This window comes from Cebus imitator, unplaced genomic scaffold (genome assembly GCF_001604975.1).
Source record: "Cebus imitator isolate Cc_AM_T3 unplaced genomic scaffold, Cebus_imitator-1.0 Scaffold731, whole genome shotgun sequence".
NCBI classification, from domain to species: Eukaryota; Metazoa; Chordata; class Mammalia; order Primates; family Cebidae; genus Cebus; species Cebus imitator.
In genome coordinates this window covers 542330-568144 of record NW_016108046.1, presented here as the reverse complement: position 1 = coordinate 568144, position 25815 = coordinate 542330, and the positions used below count along the sequence as shown (strand labels likewise).

The following is a 25815-nucleotide window of genomic DNA, read 5'->3' as shown; positions in this document are numbered from 1 at the left end:
AGCTGCCGCCAGCTAATCACCAGAGTGACCGTCTGAATCTGGAGAAGTCCTTGCCGATGAAGAAAGCAGCTCTCACCACTTCCGATTCTGGGCATTGCACAGCTGAAGAGGTGTTTGCATCTGAAGATGAATCTGAAGAAAGCTCCTCGCTCAGTACAGAGGAAGAGGACTCAGAAAATCAAGAAGCTCTTAGGAAAAAGCTTTCAAAGCCTTCTCAGGTGGGCAGTGGTCAGAAACTGGGGTCAAGGAACCTAATTGATGAGACAAGTGATATAGAAGATTTACTCAAAGAGGAAGAAGATTACAAGGAAGAAAAGAATGATCCCACAGAAACCTCAGGTAAGCTTAAATTTCATTGGTTGCTACTATGAACTTGACTCTCAATATGGTACCCAAAGACATGTCTACATTTGGGGGTCTTTGGATTTTAAGATTTTGTTAACTGTTGAGATGCTGCATTGTGGTTGGTCTTGAGGGAGGGGAGACATGTAAACAATCCTCACTGGATATTGATGTTGGTCGTTTCAGGTGCCCTCAAGTGGAAGGAAGACCTTTCCAGAAAGGCAGCTGAGGCCTTTCTGAGGCAGCAGCAAGCAGCTCCAAACCTCCGAAAGCTTATTTATGGGACAGGTAAAGAATTCTGGTTCAGAGCTGGAAACGTTTCAGTTTCTCTGATTATTTTCTTAAAAAGGAGATGAGGGAATTTGTTGGATGATTGGGCTGGTATTGTTGACATCCATCATTGCTGGCAATCACATTTCCTATTTGGCAGATGTCTTTAATCATCAACTTACAAGGACCACACATTGGTCTTGTGAAGTACACTTATAGATTTGCTGTAAAACTCGATGCAAATACTGTCTATTGCATCATGTGATGTCCCCTTTTTAAAAGTCCTTCATGAGAAATTTTTTGTAGAATTTAGTGCCAGAAAAATATTTCTGCCCATAAACATATTTATTTGTTCCTTTCCGAGAATGAACCCTGTATCATACATTTTGTTCTCCCTTTTGCCCTTGTCCTCTGATTTTATGCTTTATTAAACTTACCTGTGTGTTCTTTGTGGTAGAATTAATATAAAAATAAATCTATAGTGGTGAACTTCATATTGTGCCTGGTTACTGCACGATGAGATCAAGGCCACATGGTGAGACATTTGGGCTTAGCACACTGAAATGGGAGGGTTGTTGTGTACTGATTTTCATTCAGGTTTTGTTTAGGTATACTCTCAGTGATGAGAGGCTCAACACTCTTTAGAGCTCTTCTTTAGTGATCTACAGCTCTGCTTTTAAATGTCCCTACCCTTCCTCGACCCCTAATATTCTCAGTCCTCGACCGCTCAGCTGCTGCCGTGCAGGATTGCAGGAGCCCCAAGACATGTAGAGAAATAGCTTCCTGGCCTCTCTTCACTTGTGGCTGACCTGCCCTCTCAGTGCCTGACGCATATGTGGCCATCATCATACCCCCCACAGACAGACACCCTCAGTTCCTGAGTTCACAGACTCATGGCCTAACTAGTTAAAAACGATGAGACCTCTAGGGCTGTAGTTTTTGTTCTCACTTTTCTGCCATGGTCTTCTCTTTAGTGAAAGAAGATAATGAAGAAGATGATGATACCCGAGTAGAGCTTGGAGGGTTATTTCGTGTCACCCAGCCTGACAGAGAGTGTAAGCACAAGGCCGACTCTTTGGACTGCTCCAGATTTCTTGTGGAGGCGCCCCACGACTGGGATTTAGAGGAGGTAAGGGGGTGGTATGTTTGATTTATCAGATAATTAGAGACTATTGTTCTAGAATAAGATTGTCTTATGTCAATATTGCTTACCTGTTGTTGGCTTCTTATATTCATAGGATGACAGGTCATCTAGATATTGTAATGGGCACTTCATCCATCCTAAGCAATAACACGATCTGAGTTTAGTTAGACCATGTGCACCGCCCACGGAGGACAGGCTCAGTTTCCAGTGTGGACAGTAGTGCGAATCTTTATTTTGAAGCATCACACATAAGTTTTTATACATCTGATGTATTTTGCATCTCTTCACTAGGACATACGTAGCATCCCTGAGTTAACATTTATAGTTTCTGCTATTTGTAAGCATACAGAAATCTGATACCTATAAATGTTCTTCCTGTAGCCCACCACTTTGTAGTCACACTGAAACTTGCCACAGCTTACCCTCCTCTTACTCTTAGATCTTTTCTTTCTCTGTCTCTTTTTTTTTTGGTGACACAGTCTTGGACTACAGTCCTGGGTGGAGTGGAGTGGCACAAGTGTATGGTCCAATGCAGCCTCGACCTCCTGGGCTCAAGGGATCTTCCCACCTCAGCCTCTGGAATAGCTGGGATTGTAGGCATGAGCCACCAGGCCTGGCTAATTTTTGCATTTTTTGTAGAGACAATGTTTCACCATGTTGAGCTAGAGTCTCAAATTCTGGGCTCAAGTGATCTTCCTGTCTTGGCCTCCCAAAGTGCTGGGATTACAGGAGTGAGCCATCGTGCCAACCCGTTTCTTTATATTCTCTTTTGGAATGTTCTGATCTTCCAAAGGCTACCTTTTTTTCTGTCAATTCAGTTTGGCTTAGATGACACTTCTCACAGAGGCCCAGTTGCCCTCATCTTGTCTGTTATAATTTGCCAGGTAATAATGTACTTTTTGAGATTTTATTGAACCGTTTTTGATGGTAAAATTTAATACAGCTATAGAAAAACATAAAACAATTGTTTAACTTAATGGGTTGCCAGAAGGTGAATACCCCTGTATTCAGCACTCAGGCTGTGAAATCAAGCTTTGCTGCTTGATTGCAACACCAACCAGGATCCCCTTTCTCCCTGTAGAAGGAGGTGTGGTCCAGCCTTTTATGGTGATTCTTTCCTTTTCTTCCTGGTTTCCTTCTCCATGCTTCCATAAGCATTGTAGTTTATTTTTACCTGATTTTCATGACTTTTTCAGTCTATCTTAAATTTTTTAGTCAACAATCTTCCTTTTCATTTCTTTTTTTGGTTACATTTTATTTAAGAAACCACGTCGTTGGTCTGTAGAGTTTCTTGTCTTCTGGATTTTGTGGATTGCTTTGCATCCCTCCGCAGTTTCTCAGGCCCTCCTATATTTCTTGTGAATGGGTAGGGAGCAAAACTGATAGAACTGTGATGAGCAGAATATGTATCTGAATTGGGGGTTGTGGCTACTGAGCTGCTAGTGAGACTGGAGAACTAAATTTTAAATTTTATTTAATCTTTGTTAAGATTATTTTAAATAGCCATGTGGTTCTAGTTACCCGATGGACAAAACATCTAGCAGTTGGATAGGATTTAAATTTGATTTTTATTTTTCAGCAAAACTGCTTTCCAGGTGGTGGTGTTTTCTGATTAGGAGGCGCATAAAGACCAGTTGTGTGTTTTTAATGAGTTAAATGTTATCGGTTGTTGATGATCAATGCCTAGAACCATTAACTTCTTAAGAACATAGAGTAGTGATGTTCTATTCATCATTTCTCTTTATTTATTAGCTGTAATACTTCTTTAAAGAGAAACGTTTCCTCTTCTACTATTTGGTTATCCACTTCCAAATATATAGGGTAAATACTTGATTTTTAAATCAGTTTTTAGAGTGATTCTCCAAAGGATACTTGGTTGTAAATATTATTGTGATGTCATGGATATAAATGTAGTTGATGTGCCTTGTGCTGGTGCACCTGTTATCCTTATGAAAGCTTCTCTTTATCCCACCTGTGGCCTGTGGAAGTCTCTGCACGCCAGCTCCTGAGTCTTTATGTGATGATCGTAGTCATCCTTAATCAATCCTTGCTCTCTGATGTGAGAGAGCACTTGGAATCACCCATAAAAAGTTCTGATGTCTTTTAGTAGAAAATGGTATTTCAACATGACAGCCTAGGCATGGGAATGCTTACTGCCATGAGTTGGTCATCACTTCTAGGGCTTCTCAGTGACCTGAAGCAGGTGAGTTCATATAGATATTTCCAGTTCGAATTCAGGACTACATCTTATTCATTCTTCTACTAGACAATTATTCCCTGGTTGAATCAGAAGATGATGAAATTAGAGAATCTCATAATTACTCATTTGTTTTATCCTATTATTACACACAAAACAGTGTCAGAGTAATATGATTACTGAAAACAGTTAAAGATTTTTTTTCACCTCATATACTCTTTCATTTCTCTTTTCAAAAGTGATTATGCCGTTTTTCTTACCCAGTGGCACTGTATGGGAGTTCCAATTTCACCACTTCTTCACCACACTTGTTATTATCTGTCTTTTTGATTATAGCGATCCTAGAGGGGGTGAAGTGGTATCTCATTGTAGTATTGACTTGCATTTCCCTGATAGATAATGATGTTGAACATCTTTTCATGGGCTTATTGGCTATTTGTATATATTCTTTGGAAAATATCTTCATATTGTTTTCCCATTTCAAAAATTGGATTACTTAGTTGTATGCATTGTTTATATATTCTGGATATAAGTCCATTATCAGATATATAATTCTCATATAACTTCTCCCATTGTATAGGAATTAAGTTTTCAAACAGACATGTTTAGATTAACGAGTAGCAAGACCAATATGTAAACTGTCTCATTGCATCCCCCTTAGAAACTTTAATAAAATTGAAAATTAGCTGAATTAGTAATTATCTGTTTGTTTACTTATGAAGTCAGTAGACTAGTAGTATTTAATACTTTCCCTATCTGCTGCTTAATGTTTTTTATCTCTGTGGTTAAACTGTCTCCGTCAAAGGTAAAGTTGTTTCCTAGGCTCATTTGCAGTGAGACTATCCATGAACGTGGAAAATATTTCAAGGCAAGTTGTCGCCTATTACCACGTCTTATATTGTTTTGCTGAGTGATTGGAACACCTCACCTAAGTGCTGACTTTTCTGCATAAGGTCATGAACAGCATCAGAGATTGCTTCGTGACTGGAAAGTGGGAAGACGATAAAGATGCAGCCAAGGTCTTAGCAGAAGATGGTAAGTAAAGAGCTACTTTCTTCAGGAGAACTGGTTTCTCTACACTTTATTTTCTTCTGTATCTTAGACAATAGTCAAGTTGAAAATAATAGTCATTTGTGAAATGCTTTTGGGAATTCAGACAGGAGTAATGAACCAGGTAATATTCTGGTTTTTCCTTTTACGATGACCTTATTTTCTCTGGTTGGCTAACTGATTACCTATGGACCTGAAAGAAAAGTGAGGAACTTTCCATAAATTTTATCATGTGTTTGTTAAAAATAGATTTTGTGTGATATGAAAAATAAACACAAATAACATTTATATTTTTCTTTTGATGATAAAGGTAGCATGCGTTATGGAAAATTTAGAATGAAAAGTACATAACATACCAGAATTCTACCAACCCATAAAAAAACCTTTGCTAACTTCTCGAAGTACTTCTTTCTAGTCATTTAAAAATCATGCATGTAAACCTTTTTAGTTGTACTTTACATAAATTTTGGCAGGAGGATTGGTTAAGTGATGTACTTTATATAATTTTTGTCATTTGTTCAAATATTTTGTTTTTATTATTTAAATGTCATACCATAATTCAAGTCACAATTTTTTCAACATCTAAGTAGTTTTGTACTTTGTTCATTTTATAAAGAACTCCACACTGAACAACCTTGAAATAATTCTTGGATCACATTTTTTATTTTTATAAAATAGATTCGTAAGTGTTAGAATTGAGTCATTTTTATGGATTGCAACTGCCACATGGGGTTTTGGAAGGTTGTTCTTTTTGTTTCATTTTGAGACAGGATCTGGCTCCCTTAGCCAGGCTGGAGTGCTGGTGTGGTCACAGCTCCCTGTAACCTCAGCCTCGCATATCCAATCCTCCCAAGTAGCTACGACTATAGGCATGCATCACTACACTCAGCTAATTTGAAATTTTTTCCTGTACAGTCTTTTTATGTTGACCAGACTGGTCTCAAACTCCTAGGCTTAAGAGATCCTCCTGCCTCAGCCTCCTGAGTAGCTTGGACCACAAATGTATACCACCGTGCCTGGCTAATGTTTAAATTTTTGTACAGATGGGGATCTTGCCATGTGGCCTAGGCTGGTCTTGAATTCCTGGGCTTAAGCAGTCCTCCTGCCTTAGCCTTCCAAAATGCTGGGATTACAGGCATGAGCCACTGTGCCTAGTCTGTAGTATATTAATGTATTCTTTATATATATGTAATTTTTTTCTGGACTTCTTTATATCATTAATCTCTGTTGGATCATTTGGTTTAATTATTATAATTTAGAACCCTATGTAGCTTTATCATGTTATTAAGACACCAGTTATTAAAACTGTGTCTCAACAGTTTCTTTCTCTTTTTGTTCTGCTGGGGGGCTTTTTTTTAGGATTCTCCTGACTATTCTCACTTGCTTACTGTTTTTTCCATAGGAACTTAAGAATCATCTTTTCTGTTTTCAAAAGAAAGTGTGGTGGGTTTCTTTTTTAGTCACTTTAGTGAGGTATAATTGATAGTAAACTATAGTGTTTAAAATGTACAATTTGATAAGCTTTGATAATATGAATATACCATCGCCACAATCAAAATAATTAGTACATTTGAAATAAAGAATATTCACAGGTGACAACACATTTGTCTCATGCCACTTTATAACCCTCCAACCTCTCCTCTCCCATCGTCAGGTAGATTCAGCTGCCTTATGTCACTATTCAGTAGATTGTGCCCTTTAGAATTTAATAGAAATGGGATCCTACAGTATGTACTCTTTTCTGTCTAACTTCTTTTACTCAGCATGATCATTTCAAGATTTATCCATGCTGTTGCATCTTCATTTCTTTTGATTTGGCCAGTAGTAGTCCATTGTATGAGGGATAACAATTTATTTATTTGTTAACCTGTTGATAGACGATTATTTCCAGGTTTTGGCTATTATGAGCAAAGCTGCTATGAACATTTTTGTAGAAGTCTTTATATTTAGAGGCCAGGCACAGTGGCTCCACTCATATTCCCAGCACTTTAGGAGGCCTAGGTGGGTGGATCACCTAAGGTTGGGAGTTCAAGACCAGCCTGACCAACATGGAGAAACCCCGTCTCTGCTAAAAATACAAAACTTAACTGTGCATGGTGGTGCGTGCCTGTAATCCCAGATACTCAGGAGGCTGAAGCAGGAGAATTGCTTGAACCCTGGAGGCAGAGGTGGTGGTGATCCGAGACCATGCCATTGCACTCCATCCTGGACAACAAGAGTGAAAACTCCATCTCCAAAAAAAAAAANAAAAAAAAAAAAAAAATCTTTATATGAATGACTGCTTTTATTTCTTTTGGATAAATAAGTAGTTCAGAATGCACTAAATTGGTTTTATGATAAGTACACATTTAATTTCTTAAGAAATTGCCCAACTGTTTTCCAAAGTGGTTATACCATTTTCCATTGCCACCGTAACTTTATTCGACTTTTGGTTGCTTCATTCTACATCTTTGCCAGTACATGGTAGTATCAGTCTTTTTAAATAGTAAGCGTTCTTTTAGGTGTAGAGTGGTATCTTGTAGTTTTAGTGACTAATTAGGTATCGAGCATTTTTTCATGTGCTTATTTGCCATCTGTGTCTTCTTTGATGCAATGTCTGTCCAGATCTTTTGTACATTAATTTGGTTGAATTCTAAGAAATTTTATGTATTTTTGATACAAATTCTGTATCACATATGATATGCCATTATTTTTGCCTAGTGTATGCCTTTTCATTTTTTAAATAGTGTTTTTCACAGAGCAAAGTATTTAATTTTGGTGTAGGTCAATTTATCAAAATTTCTTTTTTTTTTTTTTGAGATGGAGTCTCGCTCTGTTGACCAGAGTGTGACACAATTTCAGCTCACTGCAACTTCCTCTCCCCAGGTTCAAGCCATTCTCCTGCCTCAGCCTTTCGAGTAGCTGGGGTTACAGGCACCCACCACCCCGCCCAGCTAATTTTTGTATTTTTAGTAGATACAGGGTTTCACCATGTTGGTCAGGCTGGTCTTGAACTCCTGACCTCAAGTGATCCCCCCACCTCAGCCTCCCAAAGTGCTGGGATTACAGGCATATGCCACTGTGCCCTGCCCCAAATTTTATTTTATGGACTATGCTTTTGATATTGTGTGTAAGAAATGTTTGCCTAACCCAATGTCACAAATTGTCTAATATATTCTATAAGTCTTACAGTTTCAGGTTTCACATTTAGGTCTATAATCTTTTTTGAGCTAATTTTTTATATGTTGTTGGATATGGATTTAGGTTCCTTTTGACATATTGATATCCATCTGTGGAAACACTATTTTTTTTTCCCCATTAAATTGCTCTGTATTGGTTGGCCATATATGGGTGAATATTTCTGGACTCCCTGTTCTGTTCCATTGATATATTTGTTTATTTTTATACCAATACCAGTGCTGTCTCAGTTACTTACAGCTTTCCAGTTGGTCTTGGAATTAGGTAGTTCTCAACTTTAGGCAGTTTTTCAAACTTTAGTCTCCTTTTCAAAGTTGTTTTGGTTAATCTAGGTTCTTTGCATTTTCATATAGATTTTAAGATGAGCATGTCAATTGCTACAGAAAAACCCACTGCAATCTTGATTGGCATTTCATGGAACTCGTAAAATAATTTGAGAAAATGGACATCTTAACCACATTGAGTTTTCTGATCTATTAACATAGTATCTCTCCATCTATCTTGTTCTTTAATTTCTCTCAGCAAGGTTTCCAGGACACAGATCTTATACAACTGTCAGCAATTTATTTTCATATCAACTTGTATTTGTGTATGACTAATATATAAGAAATGCATTTGATTTTTGTGTATTGATCTTGTATCCTACAATGTTGCTAAATTACTCATTTTTTTTTTTTTTTTTTTTTTTGAGACAGTCTCCCTCTGTCACTTGGGCTGGAGTGGAGTGTCCTGATCTCAGCTCACCGCAGCCTCTGCCTCCCAGGCTCAAGCAGTTCTCGGGCCTAGCCTCCCAAGTAGCTGGGATTACAGGCAACCACCACCATTCCCAGCTAATTTTTGTATTTTTAGTAGAGATGGGGTTTTACCATGTTGGCCAGGCTCATCTCAAACTCCTGATCTCAAGTGTGTGTTTGGAGGGGAGGGGTAAGCTTTGACTAAATAGTGTTGATGGTTTTCTAAGAAAATACTTCTTTCTATCCCAGGGATTCTTTTCTTTTATACTTGTCTTTATGCTTTTTATCCTGTTCTGCACAATAAAGCCTGGGCTTTTAAGTTCTGCTTTGACCTCTCACCCATGTCCAATTTCCTATGGTTCCCCCAGTTTCTGTGTGGGACGATTCTGGGAGCCAAGCAGGAACCCTCTTTCTCTCCAGAGAGGCTAAGAGAGATGCCAGTGGTTTTACTTTCTTTCTTTCTTGTGTGGGTGACTTAATTTTTCTTGCCTTACTGCCCTGGCTTAAACTTCCAGGACAGTGTGGAGTAGAAGTCAAAGTAAGTATTTTTGCTTTGTCCTGATTTTGCTTATTTTCCAAGTGAACTTAAGAATCACCATTTCTATTTCCAAAAGAAAATGTTGTGGTGTTTTTTTCCTAATTAAACTTTTAATTTTGAGGTAGTTATAGATTGACATACACTTGTAATAACAAATACAGAGAGATCTCTGGTATCTTGTACTACAGCACTATCTATGTGTATATGTACTATGTATACTATAGCACAAGGTCACAGCCTGGATGCCAACATTGATACAATCTGCTGATCCTATATAGCTTTCTCCAGTTTTATGCACGTGTGTGTGTGTGTGTGTGTGTGTACGTACTTCTGTGCTCTTTTATCACGTGTATAGGTTTTTGTGTCTACCAACAGTTAAGATACAGACCAGTTCCATCACAAGGATTGCTTATATTGCTGTTTTATAAACACACCCACACCCCTGCTATACCCCAGCCCCAGTTCCTTTGCTTGTCAACCATAATATATTTTCTGTTTCTATAATTTCATCATCATCAAGAATATTAAATAAACAGAATCATACAGTCTATAACCTCTGGTGACTGACTTTTTTTCACTCAGCATAATTTCCTGGAGATTCATTCAAGTTGGTGCATGTACCATAGTTTATTTCATTTTATTGCTGAGTAGTGCTCCATTGTACAGCTGTACTGGTTTGTTTATTCATCCAAGATCGACCTGGGTTGTTTTCAGTTTCTTTTGTTTTGCTTTAAGACATGGTCTTGCTCTGATTTCCAGTCTGGGATGCAATGGTGTGATCTTGGCTCACTGCAGCCTTGACCTCCTAGGCTCAAATGATCTTCCCACATCAGTCCCTCAAGTGCTGGGACTACAGGCATGCATCACTGCGCCTGGCTAATATTTGTATTTTTTTTGTAGAGATAGGATCTTGCTGTGTTGCTCAGGCTGGTCTTGAACTCTTGGCCTGTTTTCAATTTTTGACTATTAGAATTGAGCTACTATGAACATATGTACACAAGTTTTTGTGTAAATTTGCATTTATCATTTTTTCTGGGAAATAAATGCCCACTAATGCAGTTGCTGGGTCATATAGCAATCACAGTTTCATAGGAGACTGCCAGAGTAGTTGGGCTATTTGATGTTTCTACCAGCAATTATGTGAGTGATCCAGTTTTTTTTACATCCTTGCCAATGTGTGGTGTTTTCACTATTGTTTATTTTAGCTATTCTAATAGATATTAGTGATACTTCATTGTAGTTTTAAGTTGTATTTCCCTGATGGCTAATAATTGTGAGCATTTTTTCATGTGTTTATGTGAATGTTTATATCTTCTATACAGATATAAAATGTCCATGGGTGTCCTTTTTTTTTGCACTTTTAAAAATTGGGTTGGGTTGGGTACTGTGAGTTCATTATATATTTAACTTTATCATTGGATGTGTGATTTGCAAATATTTTCTCTCAGTCTGTAGCTTTCATTTTCTTAACAGGGCCTATCACAGAGCAAAAGTTTTTATTTTTGATGAAGTCTAATTTACCAGTGTTTTTGTTTGTTTTTTTTTGTTTGTTTTAGGGAATATGAAATTTGTATTAAGTCTAGGAACTATTTCTTATTCTTTGATCCTGAAGATTTTCTCCTATGTTGCTTTTCAAAAGTTTTATAGTATCTTTTGTTTTCTCTTTACACCCATGATCTGTTTTGACTTTTTCATTTTACCGGATATGAGGTGTAAGTCAAGGTTTATATTTTTGCCTGTGGGTACATAATTTTTCTAGCAACACTTGTTCCATTGAATTGCTTTTGACTTTTGTAAAAAGTTAGTTGGGCATCTTTGTGTGGATCTGTTTCTGGGTTCTCTTGGGTTCCATTGACTTGCTGTGTCAATCCGTTGGCCACCCTTGCTGTCTACGTCCCTGTAGTTTTATAGTGAGTGTTAATGTTGAACAGAGTGACTCCTCTGACTTTATTCTTCTTTTTCAAGATTGCTTAAGCTATCCCAGGGCTTGTAACTTTCCATGTAAATATTAGAATAAACTTGTTTATGTCTACAACACTTAGCTGAGATTTTGATAGGAATTGCATTAAACCTATACATCAGGTTTGGGAGATAATCTTTTTCTATTTTGAGTATTAAAATATATATACACAATATATTTAGTTTTTTATTTCTTTATCAGTATCATGATTTGCAGCATACTGGTTGGGAATATGTTTTGATAAGTTTAGACCTAAGTATTTCATTTTGATTGATCACATTCATCTTTTATCCTGCTAAACTCACTTACTAGTTGTAGGAGGGATTTATTTTGTTTTGGTTTGTTTTGTTTTTGCAGATTGCCTGGGATTGTCTGCACAGACAGTTGTGTTCAAAACATAGGGACAGTGTTCTTTCTTTTCAACCTATATGGCTTTTCCTTTTCTTTTGTTAATTACTTTATTTTGGGTAGAGATGGGGTCTTGCTATGTTGCTCAGGCTAGTCTCAAACTCCTGAGCTCCAGTGATCTGCCTGCCTTAGCCTCCCAGAGTGCTGGGATTACAGGCATAAGCAACCACACCCGGCCTTCCTTCTGTTTTAAAATTTTCTGCCTTAATTCAGTAACTGGACTTTTATTATAACGTAGAGTAAGAGTGCTAAGAGTGGACTTCCTATGTTCCCAGTCTTTTCACTGGTATTTATTTATTATCATGATTGGGTGTTAAATTTTGTCTAAACTGACACCTTTCAGTGTCAGTTGATATGATCATCTGGATATGCGTTTCATTCTGTATTCTTTTAATATAGATTGTGTTGATCCTTTTATTTTTATTTTTTGACACACTGTCTTCTTCTGTCACCCAGACTGGAGTGCAGTGGTGCTATCATGGCTCACTGCAGCCTCGACCTCCTATGCTCCAGTGACCCTCCTGCCTCAGCCTCCCGAGTAGCTGGGATTACAAGTGTATGGCTAATTTTTTTTGTTTTGTTTTGTTTTGTTTTGTTTTGTTTTGTTTTGTTTTGTAGAACCAGGTCTTACTGCGTTGCCCAGGCTGATCTTGAACTCCTGGCTTCAACAATCCTCCCACTTTGGCCTCTTAGTATTAGATTTATAGGCAGGAGCCACCGAACCTGGCCTGATTCGTTTTTTTGAATGTTGAACCAGACTTGCATACCTGGAATAACTCTCACTTGGTTGGTCATGAATGAAAATAAAATACAACATGGTTTTTTTTCTTTTCATGTCAGATGGTTAACGTGCTAATGTCGTAACAAGGCTGAAGGGTGGCATATCCCACACATATGCATCAACATCCAGACATCACACTTAGGATCTGTGAAAGGATCGCCAGGTGCAAATTTTTGTACAAATCTTTTTATGTGTTGAGATGTTGGTCATTGCCTGTGGAAGTCTGCTCTGCAGACCCTGACTTAAGGATGAATGAATGAATGCACTCTTACATCATTGCAGTGTTTTAAGTGGGCTAGGAATGACCCTTGGCTGCTTTTAGAGGGCAGAATGCAACCAATCGACTAACTCTCCCTGTTCATCCACACATTTATTCCCTCAAGATTTTACAACAGAGGTTCTAAGTTAACACACTTGTGGATAATTAACATGGTTAAGAGAGTGGTTTTATGACTGGTAAAAGCATTAGGTTCTGGCCCAGAGTAAATACTAGTAACAGGTCATTCCCATTTGATCTTCCCTGGAGAGGGCCACCCAGCACAAAATTAACTTGAGTAAACAGAGTGAGGTTAAATGGTGTGGGGTAAGGCCTTTGATCAGTCTCTACCTCTTTTCTATGCTAATATTAACGAGGTGACTGCCTTCAACCTGCCTTAATAAAACCTTTTGGTCTTTCAAAGGTTTGAGACTATAATCTATAGCTTTCCCTAAATATTTTCTGTAATATTTTGCCAACCACCCCTAGTGAATAGCAACAATGTGTTGTTGGGTTCCATTTGATAGATTTTGTCAAGGACTTTTTGCATTCATGAGAGATACTGATCTGTGTGGTTGTTTTTTGGTTTTGTTTTGTTTTGCTTTTGGTTTCTCTTTCCTTTTTGTGGGGTACCATCTTCATCTAGTTTTGGCATCAAGATAACAGTAGCCTCAAAATGAGCTGCAAAGTGTTCCCCATTCTGTTTTCTGTAAGAGTTTGCATAGAATTGGAATGAATTCTTTATATATTTGGTGTAATTCTCCAGTGAAACCATCTGTGTTCAGAAGCTCTTAATTAAAAAATTTATTTCTTTAATGGTCATAGGATGATTCAGGTTATCTGTTTCATCTTGCCTGAATTTTGGTAACTTATGATTTTCAAGGTATTTCAAGACCATTAGGGAAGTGGAAGTTGCCCTGATTGTCTTCTGCAAGAGACCAGCTTGGGTATTCTGAGGGTGATATTTATGGTATTTGCTTAATACTCTTTAATGGCTGCAGGAGCCTTTTTGAGAACCCCTGTTTTATTCCTGATGTTGGTTTGTGTCCTCTCTGTTTTTATTTATGTCTTAAAATTAGTTTTGTTGATTCTATTCAGATAAGCAGCTTTTTGTTTCATTGATTTTCTGTTTTTCTGTTTTCAATTTTCTTGACTTCTCTGCCCTTTATTATTTCTGTTCTTCTGCTTGTTTGGGGCTTAGTTTGTTCTTTTTCAAATTTGTTAGATTATTGGTTTATCTTTTTGAAATTTCTTTTTTTCTTTTCTATTTTTTTTTTTTTTTTTTTTTTTTTTTTTTTTTTTTTTTTTTTTTTTTTTTTNTTGAGATAGAGTCTCACTCTGTTACCAGGCTAGAGTGCAGTGGTACAGTCTCCATCTCCCAGGTTTAAGCGTTTCTCCTGCCTCAGCCTCCCAAGTAGCTGGGACTACAGGTGCACACCACCACGCCCAGTTAATTTTTGTATTTTTAGTAGAGACAGGGTTTTACCACATTGGCCAGGATGGACTCGATCTCTTGACCTCATGATCCACCCCCTTCGGTCTCCCAAAGTGCTGGGGTTACAGCTATGAGCCACTGCCCCGGCATATCTTTTCTCATTTCTAATGTGAGTATTTAGTGCTTAAATTTCCTTTCTAGCACTGTTGAGCTGCACTCCACAAATGTTCATATGTTGTATTTTCATTCATATTTCCTTTGGGCCTTCTTTTTGGCCCATGCATTATTTGTAAGTATGTAGTTTTAATTATCGAGTATTTAGAGAGTTTTCTCTTTTTCTATTATAGATTTCTAGCTGGACTACATTATGTTGTGAGAACATATTCTTATGACTTGAAGGATTTTAGATTTGCTGTGATTTCTTTTATTGCCCTGAATGTACTTCGTCTTGGTAGATGTTCTGTTGGCTTTAAAAATGTGTGTATTTTCCTATTGGGGAGTGGGGTTTTGTACAGATGTCAGATTTTGCTGGTTGACTGTTCAGATCTTTTGTAAATCCTTGCTCCTTTTCTGCTTAGTTTCACTCTGTCACTTAGGCTAGAGTGTGCAGTGGCCCAAACATGGCTCACTGCAGCCTTGACCTCCTAGGTTCAAGCAGTTCCCCTGCCTTAACCTCCCAAGTAGCTGGGGCTATAGGTGTGTGCTGCCACACCTGGCTAAATTCAACATTTTTTGGAGAGATGAGTCCTTGCTGTGTTGCCCAGGCTCGAACTCCTGGCCTCAAGCGATCCTTCTGTCTTGGCCTCCCAGAGTGCTAGGATTACAGGTTGGAGCCACTGCATCCGGCCTCTGCCTAGTTTTAACAGTCGCTGAGAGGAGGATGTTGGTGGGTTAATCCTATTGTCACTATGCACTTGTTATGATCACTTCCTTTTCACCCCATTGGTGAAGGAGGGGTCCCTGCCCTAAAGTATAGGAGATGGTTGAACACAACACCTGGTGTGAATGGATGAAATTGACAGCAGTGTTTTAGTCACATATACCCACAGCTTAGAGGAGGACACTGCATGCCACCCAGGGTCAGATGGGCACTGTACTCAGTAGTGGAGTGAGGGCTGGGGTTGGGGGAGGCAGGCAGGCTTCATAGTAACAGGAGCGCACAATGACCATTGGTTCCCAAGGGGTTTGCCATTCGCTTGTTTGAATAAATTCATGGGCTGGCAAACAGGTGAAGTGAAACTTGTTAGGCTGAGGTGCAGCTGCTTTGGCTGATAAAAGAACTAGCCTGGTGGGGAGCCTTCCTGCTGGGAAGTGTTTGCTCTGGATGTTACAATATGAGTATTGTAATATAGCAGTCTGCTGGTACCAGTAATTACTTCTTAAAAGTCTGGAAACCCATCTTCCATTTAGGTCTCGTTACCTTTTCTGCTTTTATAAATTACCGGCTTGAATATTAAGTGCTGGTATAGCTGAAAATATGGCATTTCCCTCTTGCCTCCATGATTTTAGAGGAGAAATACACTGACATTTGAGTTGGCATGTCCCTACAGGCATTCTGCCATTTTTGGTCGTTGTTTTTAGTTTTGAAAGTTTAATTGGTGTTGCTTTCTTTGGTATACTTTGAGATTTGCTCAGCTTCTTGAATCTGTAAGTTTCTGTCTTTCACCAAATGTGGGAAGCATCAGGCATTAGTTCTCTACGTGCTCTCGCAGCTCTGATCTCCTGTGAGACTCAGATAACATAAATGCGGGGTCTTTTGTTATTGTCACACAGGTCCATGCAGCTTTTGTTCATTTGTTTTCAGGTTATTGTCTCTCTATTGTTTAGACTGGGTGAATTCTGCTGATCAGGCTTTATGTTCTCTGATTCTCTCCTGTGTCATCTCCACTTTTACTCAGTAGAGCCCATCCTGAGAGATTTATTTTATAATTTATGTTACTGTATTTTATATTTCTAATTTCCATTTGATTCTTCTTCATTCTCTTTGCTGAAGCTTTCAGTTTTTTGTTTGTTGCCATGGGATTTGTTGTTTCTTGTTGAAGCATTTTTATACTGGCTGTTAAAAGCGATGAGTCAGATGGTTCCAGCATCTGACTCATTTCAGTGTTGGTGTCTTCAGTTGTCCCTTCACATTAAAATTATTATTTTCTCAGTGGTATGACAGGTGATATGCTCTCGATTCCTGCACATTTTGGTTATTCTGCTGGAAGGCCTATGTAATTTTTTTATTTTTGCAGGCAGTTCTCCTGTTTAGGTTTAGTGTGTAGGTCCTGGTCTACTTTATGGGCTGTGATTCTAATGACAATTTAATTTCAGAGACTTCATGGTGCTATTTTGGTCTGTTTGGCTTATCTGGTATCACTGGGACTCTCCCACCGGTCCCTGCTAGTGCCCACCTGAGGGAACAGGGGACCTGCCCCAGGCTGGGCCACCTGCTGCAGCTAGGTGGGTGGGGGATGCTGGTTGTCTTGGTGTGTGGAGCTGGTTTTCTTGTTGTGTGGAAGATCTCCTTTGACCTGGGGGGATTGAACCTGCCTGCGTTGCCTTCTATTGCTAGGTTGGGAGTTGGGAAACACTGGGCCTGGGTCACCCTCCTGTTGGATGGGGTCCAGGGAAACACCTGGCCACTATGCATTCCCCAGTGCTAGAATCCCACGGCAGCCTTTTTCTGTCCACCTTTCAGAATTCTCCATTGATCATCTCTTGTCTGTTTCTAGAGTTGAGGTTATGCTTCTTAGTCAGGAGGGAATAAGGTGTTGTCTTCTCTAGACCAGAAGTCCTTAGTGGTGGTTCTGGGTTGTAACTGCTAAAGGAAGAATTGGCATATTGGTGATATCATGTCTTTATTTTCAAATAAGGGCATATCATTATTCCATAGATAATATTTACAACAGCTACTTCCTTGAGTTGAAGAGTGTGGTTAAGGCAAGGAAAGTACTTAACGCAGTACCTGGTGTGGAGAGCACTTATGAGTGTTGATGGTGATGCTATTCCTTTTGTCCTTTGGTAGCTTATTAAAGCTGTTCTTCTTTTTTAAAAAACTAAAGTTCTGGCATATTTGTTAGGTTTATTCCTATTTTATCTTTTTTTGCTTTTGTTACAAATAGGAGCTTCCTATCTGTTATATCTTCTACCTGGTTCTTTGGCTCTTATGTGAAAATGTTTTAGTAGCCTTTAAAATGTTGCCTCCCAAATGAGTTTTAACTTGTGTATTTCTTTTATTTCTTTTCTTTTTTTTTGAGACAGGATCTCACTCTCACCCAGGCTGAAGTTCAGTGATGCAATTATGACTCACTGCAAACTCCGCCTCCCAGGCTCCCAAAGTACTGAGTTTATAGGCATGAGCCACTGCACCCAGCCTTGCTTGTCAATTTCTTTTAAGAGTGGGACCTATAATTGAGCTCAGAGCTCCAAAAACAAATGAAGAAATGAATGAGTGAATGAGCTCTTCCCATGGATTTGGTGTGGTTTGGGGCTGTACTCTTGATCTAAATGCTATATTTTATATAATCTAAGATTTCCCCTAGGTGTGTTACACAATTGTGTCATGTTTAATTTGCACTGAGACTCTGGTATCAGCATGGGGCTTTTCTATTCACTCTTTGAACTATTCTTTTGGGGGGACACAGACCTGTGTCTCTCATCAAGAGCATCCATTGGCCGGGCCCAGTCGCTCACGCCTGTAATCCCAGCACTTTGGGAGGCCAAGGCGGGTGGTTTATGAGGTCAGGAGTTCGAGACCAGCCTGGCCAATATGGTGAAATCCCATCTCCACTAAAAATACAAAAATTAGCCAGTCCCAGTGGTGGGCATCTGTAATCCCAGCTACTTGGAGGCTGAGGCAGGAGAATTGCTTGAACCCGAGAGGTGGAGATTACAATGAGCTGAGATTGTGCCACTGTACTCCATCCTGGGTGACAGATCAAGACGCCACATCAAAACAAAAACAAAAAGAATGTCCGTTATCTATACTGGAAAAACTGAGATGTGCATTTTGACATGAAGTGTGGAAATGCAGCTCAGGTCCATTTAGTTTACCTAAACAGATGACGAAATACTAACTGTTTTATGAAGGATTCCCGAGTGCAGAGTTCTGCCTGTGTCTGTAATGATGGGAACAGTGAGAATGAGGCTTGGAACATGGAGCACACTGTGGGCCTGTAGTGGGTGGGACCAGTGGCACATGCATGCCTGGCTCACAGAGCAGCCTTTGGGTCTTCTTTTCCAGAGGAGCTCTACGGTGACTTTGAAGACTTGGAAACAGGGGACGTGCACAAGGGAAAATCAGGCCCCATTACTCAGGTATGACTTTGCTGTGGCTGGCTGTTCTTGGTCATTGTGTTCTGAGAGAGGCCTACATTGAGAAATACAAATCTGACTTGTGATGTGTGATGATTGCAGACTGGATAAACGGATTCCTTCCTAAAAGGTCAGGATGTGCAGACCAGAGAGAAGCTTTCTTGTTTACTTGTTAAGTTTCGGATGACACGTACTACTGCTTCTTGCCCGTCATTTGCCAAGTCCGCTGTGATTTTTCATTCATGGAAGTCTTAGCTCCTTAGGGTTACATTCCACCATTGCCATCATTGTCCTCTTCTTAAATTTAATTGTCCTCTTCTTTAAATTTAAATTTAAAAGAACAAAGTCCCTGTTCTCCCTAATATTTCTTTAGAACAGGGTCTGGGGGCATCTGGGTGAGGGACACATCTGTTATTTTTATTCCAGTTTGTGTTCCCAGCCAGCTTAAGGAATGAAAGCTATTTGTAATGCAGATGTAATCATTTCCTGTAGCAGTACCAAGTTATTTTGTTTTGTTTTGTTGATAACAGATTTTTGTTAAAATTTTTGTTCAAATAAAACTTTAAAAAATCTAATGTTTAAAGAAAAGACCTTCATAAATGTATACAAAATGTCTTCTGGGAATTTAAGAATGAAGATATAGAGAAAGAAGTTAAGGAAGAAATTGACCCCAATGAAGAGGAAAGTGCCAAGAAAAAGCATTTGGATAAGAAGAGAAAATTGAAGGAGATGTTTGATGCAGAATATGATGAAGGAGAAAGCACATATTTTGATGATCTTAAAGGAGAAATGCAGAAACAAGCACAGGTGAGAAACCTCAGTTTCTCTCAGCCATCAAGACTATCATAGCACAGGAATCTGACTTCGTTTGGGTCTCTGCTTCCTATCCTGCTTCTCTGCCTTTCATTTGTACTCTGGGTAGAGATAACGTGAGTGTGTTTATTCATGCAGTGAGCTCATTGTTTTTGCAGTCAGAAGATCACCAGAAAAATATCCATACCTATTTTGTATCAAGAATTAGGAAACAGAAATGATTGAGACATGGTATCTGCTTTCACAGTGTAGTGATCTGAGACAGTGTTTGCTTTAGTGCAAGCCTTGGCTGCCTATTCCTATCGCTGCTCCCTGATTTTAATGGCAGGCGATCAGTGGCCCTTGTGGCTTATGGATGCACCAGAGCTCCCAGGAGGAGTGCTCTGAAAACTCATCCTGGTCAAAGTTCAGAAGGACATGTGGAGTGTAAGGTCAGATGTGGAGATAAAGGGAGATGGTGTGGCCCTCCTGCCTGGGGGTGCTGAGCAGGCTGTTGGAGGTGGTGATCTCATTCTGAAGGAGACAGACACAAATGTGTGTACAGTTGATGGCGAGCATCTGAGTTGCGCCTTGTTAGTGGGGCCAGGAGTTCGTCTGTAAGCTGGAACAGATTAGGTATACAATTTGTGAAAGGGAGTTGAAAGGCTCTGCTCAACCTAGGTCTTCATCTAATCAAAGAACTGTCTCCTGATTAGGTATTAGCTTAGTGCTGTGTTGACCTTTGACAGACATGAATAAGCTAACTCTGAAGTCTTTGCTTCACACCATTTACAATTTAAAATGACCTAGAGCCTGTGGGCCATTGTAAAAGACTGAATTTTTCACTCTGAATGGGAGTCCTTGGAGGGTTTTGAGCACAGGAGAGACATTCAGGTAATCAGATCACTCTGCCAAGAGATCGTCCGGGTGGCACAAACCAGAGGGTTGGCAGTGGAGGTGAGACAAAGAGTCAAACCGGATATACTTTATTTGGAAGCTGGGTCAGTAGGATTTCCTGGTGGACTGATGTGGGTTATGTGAGAGGAAATGAGGGTGACAACTGGAAGTTCCTGGAAGGGTGGATTATAAGTTAGACAGGAAACCCTATACAGATGCAGCTTTGGGACGATGATGTTTGGGTCGGCTGGGTGTCATGCAGACAAGCGGAGTGTCAGGTCTAGAGAGAGAGGACTGGCTAGGGACTTAGATGAACAGCTCTCAGCATGTAGATGCCACATAAAGCTGTGAGGTGACCAGGGAGTGAGTGCAGAGTGAGTGGGAGGAGCAGGACTGGCTTGGGTGAGAGGGAGTGACTGCAGTGGTGAGGCTTGAGCAGTGCCCAGGAGGGAGAAGCAGTGTCAGCATGCAGGCACAGAAGAGGCCAGCTGTACACTGAGGTGACACATTGTTCAGATCCCACTGCCATGGTAACTGTGGTCAAGGCAGAGTTGGCCACTGGAGGAGGGGCGTGGAGGCCTTCAGGAATCTTGGCAAGCATCACTTTTCATGGATGTGGGAGAATGGAGCAGAGGAACTAGAGGCTGTGACTGCAGAAAACTTTTGTAGGGTTTTGCTGCGGAGAGAAGCAGAGAAATGGAGTAGTTGTTGGTGGAAGAAGTAGAATCAAAAGGCTTTGTGAAAAGAGAAATAACAGAGAAGTGCCATTGTAATACAGTCCAGGAAGAGTGGATGGTGACTAGTGAGCAAATGATGTGTGGCCCTGAGTGGAGGCATGGACAGATCATCTGTGCCTGAGCTGCCTGTAGAACTCTCTGTTATCATGGAGATGCACATCTCTGCTTCCCAATATTGTAACCCTAGCCACAGGTTGATAAGGACCACTTCCAGTGTGACTAGTGTGACTGAGGAACTGCATTTTAAATATTATGTAATTGTAATTAATTTTAATTTAAATAGCCACACATAGCTCTCCTATGGGCCAGCTCGGAGCTCTGGTAAGGCTGGATACAGGAGGAAACCCTGGTAGGGGGTAGACTGTGGAGGTTCTTTTGGGTTTGGATGAATCAGCAAACAGCCGTCAGCTGAGTGAAGGGGAGGGAGGAGTTGGGTGTTTGAAGACAGGAGAAAAGTGTGAAAGAATCGCTTGTAGAGAGGGAAAAAAGTTATGGACTGGGGATGTTTCCATTGTTTGGGCACACAGGGCTCCACAGAGTTGTCTGCATTTGTTGTCCCTTGGAGCAGCAGGGAAGAAAACAGTTGACACAGTCTGAGCAGACTGTAGAGGTAAAATGTGTAGTAGTTGTTTGTTTGTTTGTTTTTTAGATGGACTCTTGCTTTGTTGCCCAGGCTGGAGTGCAATGGCATGATCTTAGCTCACTGCAACTTCTGTCTCCTGGGTTCAAGCGATTCTCTCACCTCTGCCTCCTAAGTAGCTGGGAATACAGGCACATACAACCACACCCAGCTAATTTTTGTATTTTTAGTAGAGATAGGGTTTCACTATGTTAGCCAGTCTGGTCTCAAACTCCTGACCTCAAGTGATCCACTCACCTCTGCCTCCCAAAGTGCTGAGATTATAGGCGTCAGCCACTGTGCCCAGCCAAATGTTTAGTATTTTTAATAGGTTAAAGCCTACATAATTCTGTCCACAGTTCTTTACTTAGAAGCTGAGAATCTGTTCATGTTAATCTTATGTTTATTACAGATAATGGCATATGGGTTTTCTTTTTTCCTGTCATGTATAGCTGAACCGTGCAGAATTTGAGGATCAAGATGATGAAGCCAGAGTTCAGTATGAGGGTTTTCGACCTGGGATGTACATCCGCGTTGAGATTGAAAATGTTCCCTGCGAATTTGTGCAGAACTTTGACCCCCATTACCCCATTATCCTGGGTGGCTTGGGCAACAGTGAGGGTAATGTTGGATGCGTGCAGGTGGGTCCCTTTGCTGCGTATTTGGTGCCTGAGGCTCTGTGGATTTTCGCTCCATCAGTCATCTTACCCTTTCATCCCCTCAGATGCGTCTGAAGAAACATCGCTGGTATAAGAAAATCCTCAAGTCCCGAGATCCAATTATATTTTCTGTAGGGTGGAGGAGGTTTCAGACCATCCCACTCTATTATATTGAAGACCACAATGGAAGACAAAGGCTTCTAAAGTACACGCCACAGCACATGCATTGCGGAGCAACCTTTTGGGGTAAAATATGGTTACAATAATTTGCTTGTTGCCGAGATTAAACCTTACAGTCTGCATCATTACAGCTTTGTGCTTTTCCTTTCATAAAATTCCACTCCTAAGATTTTCTCTTTTCTGGGAGAGGGAAGGTAGTTTGGAGTATATAGGTAAATTTGTATCCAGATGTAAATGTTCATATCCAATATGTAAACCTAGAATCTAAAATTAATCATTTGCTATATTTCTTTTTTTCCTTTTCCTTTAAGGCCCTGTCACTCCACAGGGAACTGGTTTCTTGGCAATACAGTCTGTCAGTGGCACAATGGTAACTATTTTGTATAATTTATTTTACAGATTGGTTTGAGAAATATATCCTGATTGTGGGTTATTATGTACGTGAGACTTTAAGTTGAAAATTACTCATTTTTTGTAATATAAAGTAAATTTCCCTTTGCTTTTAATCTTCCTACATCCTTTTCAGTAGGGTGTGGGAGTATAGGAGGAGAGATGGAAGGATTATGGTACTGAAGACATTTTCTATTTATGTGCATTTTCTGGATGTATTTATCTAAGCAAGTACTTAAGCAGTGCTCACCATGTGCTGAGCACTATATGAGGTTGTGAAGAGCCATCAGAGACCAGCCAGACATGAGGCTCCCTGCAGCCATGCTGGAGTAGCAGTCTGTTCATTCCATTTTCATTTGAACAGTCAGGCAGGGCAAGGTTTATTGGTCCTATTTAATAGAGAAGAAAGCAAAATAATGAGCAGATGGAATCTGCCCTGAAGATCCAAAGTTTAATTTTCCAAACATTGCAACTGCATTTTTCTTTTCCATTTCATTCCAAATAGATTATTATAGTGAAATTATGTTTCTCTGAAATCAGTCTCAGGAAAGTACTCAAGTAACCCTTTTTTGTTGTTGTTGTTTTGTTTTTTTGAGACTGAGTCTCACTCTGTTGTCTAAGCCGGAGTACAGTGGTGTGATCTCGGCTGACCACAACCTCCATCTCCTGGGTTGAAGCAACTCTCCTGACTCAGCCTTCCAAGTAGCTGGGATTACAGGTGCACGCTACCATGCCCAGCTAATTTTTGTATTTTAGTAGAAATGGGGTTTTGCCATATTTTGGCCAGGCTGGTCTTGAACTCCTGACCTCTGGTGATCCACCCACCTCAGCCTCCCAAAAAGTGTTGGGATTACAGGCATGAGCCATCACACCCAGTCTTAAGTCATCCTTGTTAGTTTGGTTTACCAATTTTAAAGTTTTGCATTGTTTTTATCAAACCACTGGGTTGCAAGTTCAGATATTCTCTCTTGTTTTTCTTAGCTATTGTAAATAATATTCACTTTGGTAATTTATTGTGTCACATAGAATTGAAGTTTTTCTCTTGCTGATATTATTCCTATTTTCAAATTTTGGGGTTCCTGTTAGCCTGATTTCCGGATAGCTGCCACAGGAGTTGTCCTTGATCTGGATAAATCCGTAAAAATTGTGAAGAAATTAAAGCTAACTGGTTTTCCATATAAAATTTTCAAGAACACTTCATTTATTAAGGTCTGTATATCTAAATATTCTCATATTTATAAATGTCCACATTGTTTGAGAAAAGGAACGAAATACTAAAATATGGGCCTCATGTTGTTAGAAAAGTATTTGAAATTTTTTATCAGCCTCGTGTCTTCTTTGTTTGCTCTCTATATTCTGTGTTACTTATGCTCAAAAAAGCAGTAGTAACAGCTATTTAGGAATTGAGGCTGTTACTCATGACTTCCATGTGAGACTGTTATAGAACTCATATTGAAAATATGTCACTTTATCCACTGGGTTTTATTTCCTACTTTTTGGATTTGTGTTAAGAAAGGGGAAAAAATATCACAAGTTTGTCTAACCATTCAGTAGAAAAATAGACAAAGCATTTGCAGACAACTTGGCAAGGGTACAGAGAAATGGATGTACAGTATCTGGGGAGGGTAGTTTGAGCAGCATTTATTGATAATTTCCTTAGTGGGGATGTTTCCATTAAAAACAACAGTTAGGAAGATCATAAAATGTTCTTGCAACATAAAGTAATAATACCACTGGCATTTATCTTACTGTTTTCATGTTCTAAGTGCATGCACCTGAGTAAAAGGGTCTGGGCTGCGGTCCAGTCTGAGAGATGTCAGCAAAGGCTGCCTAGGCCAGTTCAGTTCAGTAAATCCCTCTTTGATCTTCTCTTCCACACAGACAGCAGTGATGAGCATGCCCATAAACCCACATGATTATTCTGGGAAAAATGAAAGAGTTGTATTATTTTTGAGGTAGTAATTCCACTTTCAGGGGCAAGTACAGTTTGATTATTTTATCACCTGTCAGTGCATCGTTTTTGTTCTTTAACCAGTGATGTGTGTTTCAGATAAGAAGTAAGCATAAAGTATATGAGCATATAAGTATATAAAGCATAAAGTGTAAAGTGTGTGTGTATGTTTTTATCTTGCTATACCTGTAGGGAATGTTTAATTCTGCCTTGGAAGTGGCCAAATTTGAAGGTGCTATGATTCGAACTGTCAGTGGGATAAGGGGGCAGATCAAGAAAGCGCTCCGGGCTCCAGAAGGAGCTTTCCGGGCCAGCTTTGAGGATAAGCTGCTGATGAGTGGTGAGTGTCTAGTGTGGTGTTCAGGGAAGGGTGTTACCGTTCATGCCTGACTTCTAGCCAGTGTGACCAGAGGCTAGAGTCAGGTCTCCAGAGATTCGAGCAGCTCCAGTATTAGATCTCCCAGTTGTATGCAGTGTGCCCATGCACCTTGTGTCTGCAGCCCCCTGGTCACACCCAGTAACAGTTCTGTGATCTATTAGAGTAGTTTTCTTAACGAGCTTTCTCTTCACATACTTTGCCACCAGGTAAAGAAGTTAAAGTGCAGGTTTTGTTCTTTGTTTCTTTGCAATATGGATGTGAATCTTCTTTTGAAAATGTTAAAGTATAGTACCTCTCTTTTCAGATATTGTCTTCATGCGAACTTGGTATCCAGTTTCAATCCCAGCCCTCTATAACCCAGTAACATCTTTGTTGAAACCAGTGGGTGAAAAAGACACCTGGTCAGGAATGCGGACCACAGGTCAACTCAGGCTCGCCCACGGCATCAGACTAAAGGCGAACAAGGACTCTCTGTATAAGGTAGCAGTTGCGTGTGTGTTACTGCAGATGCAGCCTGTGCTCTGTAGACAGGGAGTCACATAGACACTTTTCTATAATGTCTTACATGCTTTGAATGTCCAAGTATAAAGTCTAACATTGAATTTGATTGAACAGTTGTA

The 25815-nt window shown here is 39.8% G+C and overlaps 1 protein-coding gene and 1 non-coding gene across 2 annotated transcripts; one reads left to right on the top strand and one right to left on the bottom strand.

Annotated features, from left to right (window-relative positions):
* Window positions 1-6: 6 nt before the first annotated feature.
* Window positions 7-25815, top strand: LOC108296695 (ribosome biogenesis protein BMS1 homolog). The gene is made up of 12 exons (XM_017519247.1): window positions 7-339; window positions 529-630; window positions 1587-1741; window positions 4907-4988; window positions 18521-18594; window positions 19222-19398; window positions 22089-22277; window positions 22361-22541; window positions 22787-22845; window positions 23952-24074; window positions 25009-25156; window positions 25500-25815. The coding sequence occupies exons 1-12, from the start codon at window positions 57-59 to the stop codon at window positions 25736-25738; spliced, it is 1812 nt and encodes a 603-aa protein (XP_017374736.1). The 5' UTR covers window positions 7-56; the 3' UTR covers window positions 25739-25815.
* Window positions 12655-12758, bottom strand: LOC119469600. The gene has a single exon (XR_005198438.1). It is a non-coding gene; the product is annotated as a small nucleolar RNA U13 (small nucleolar RNA).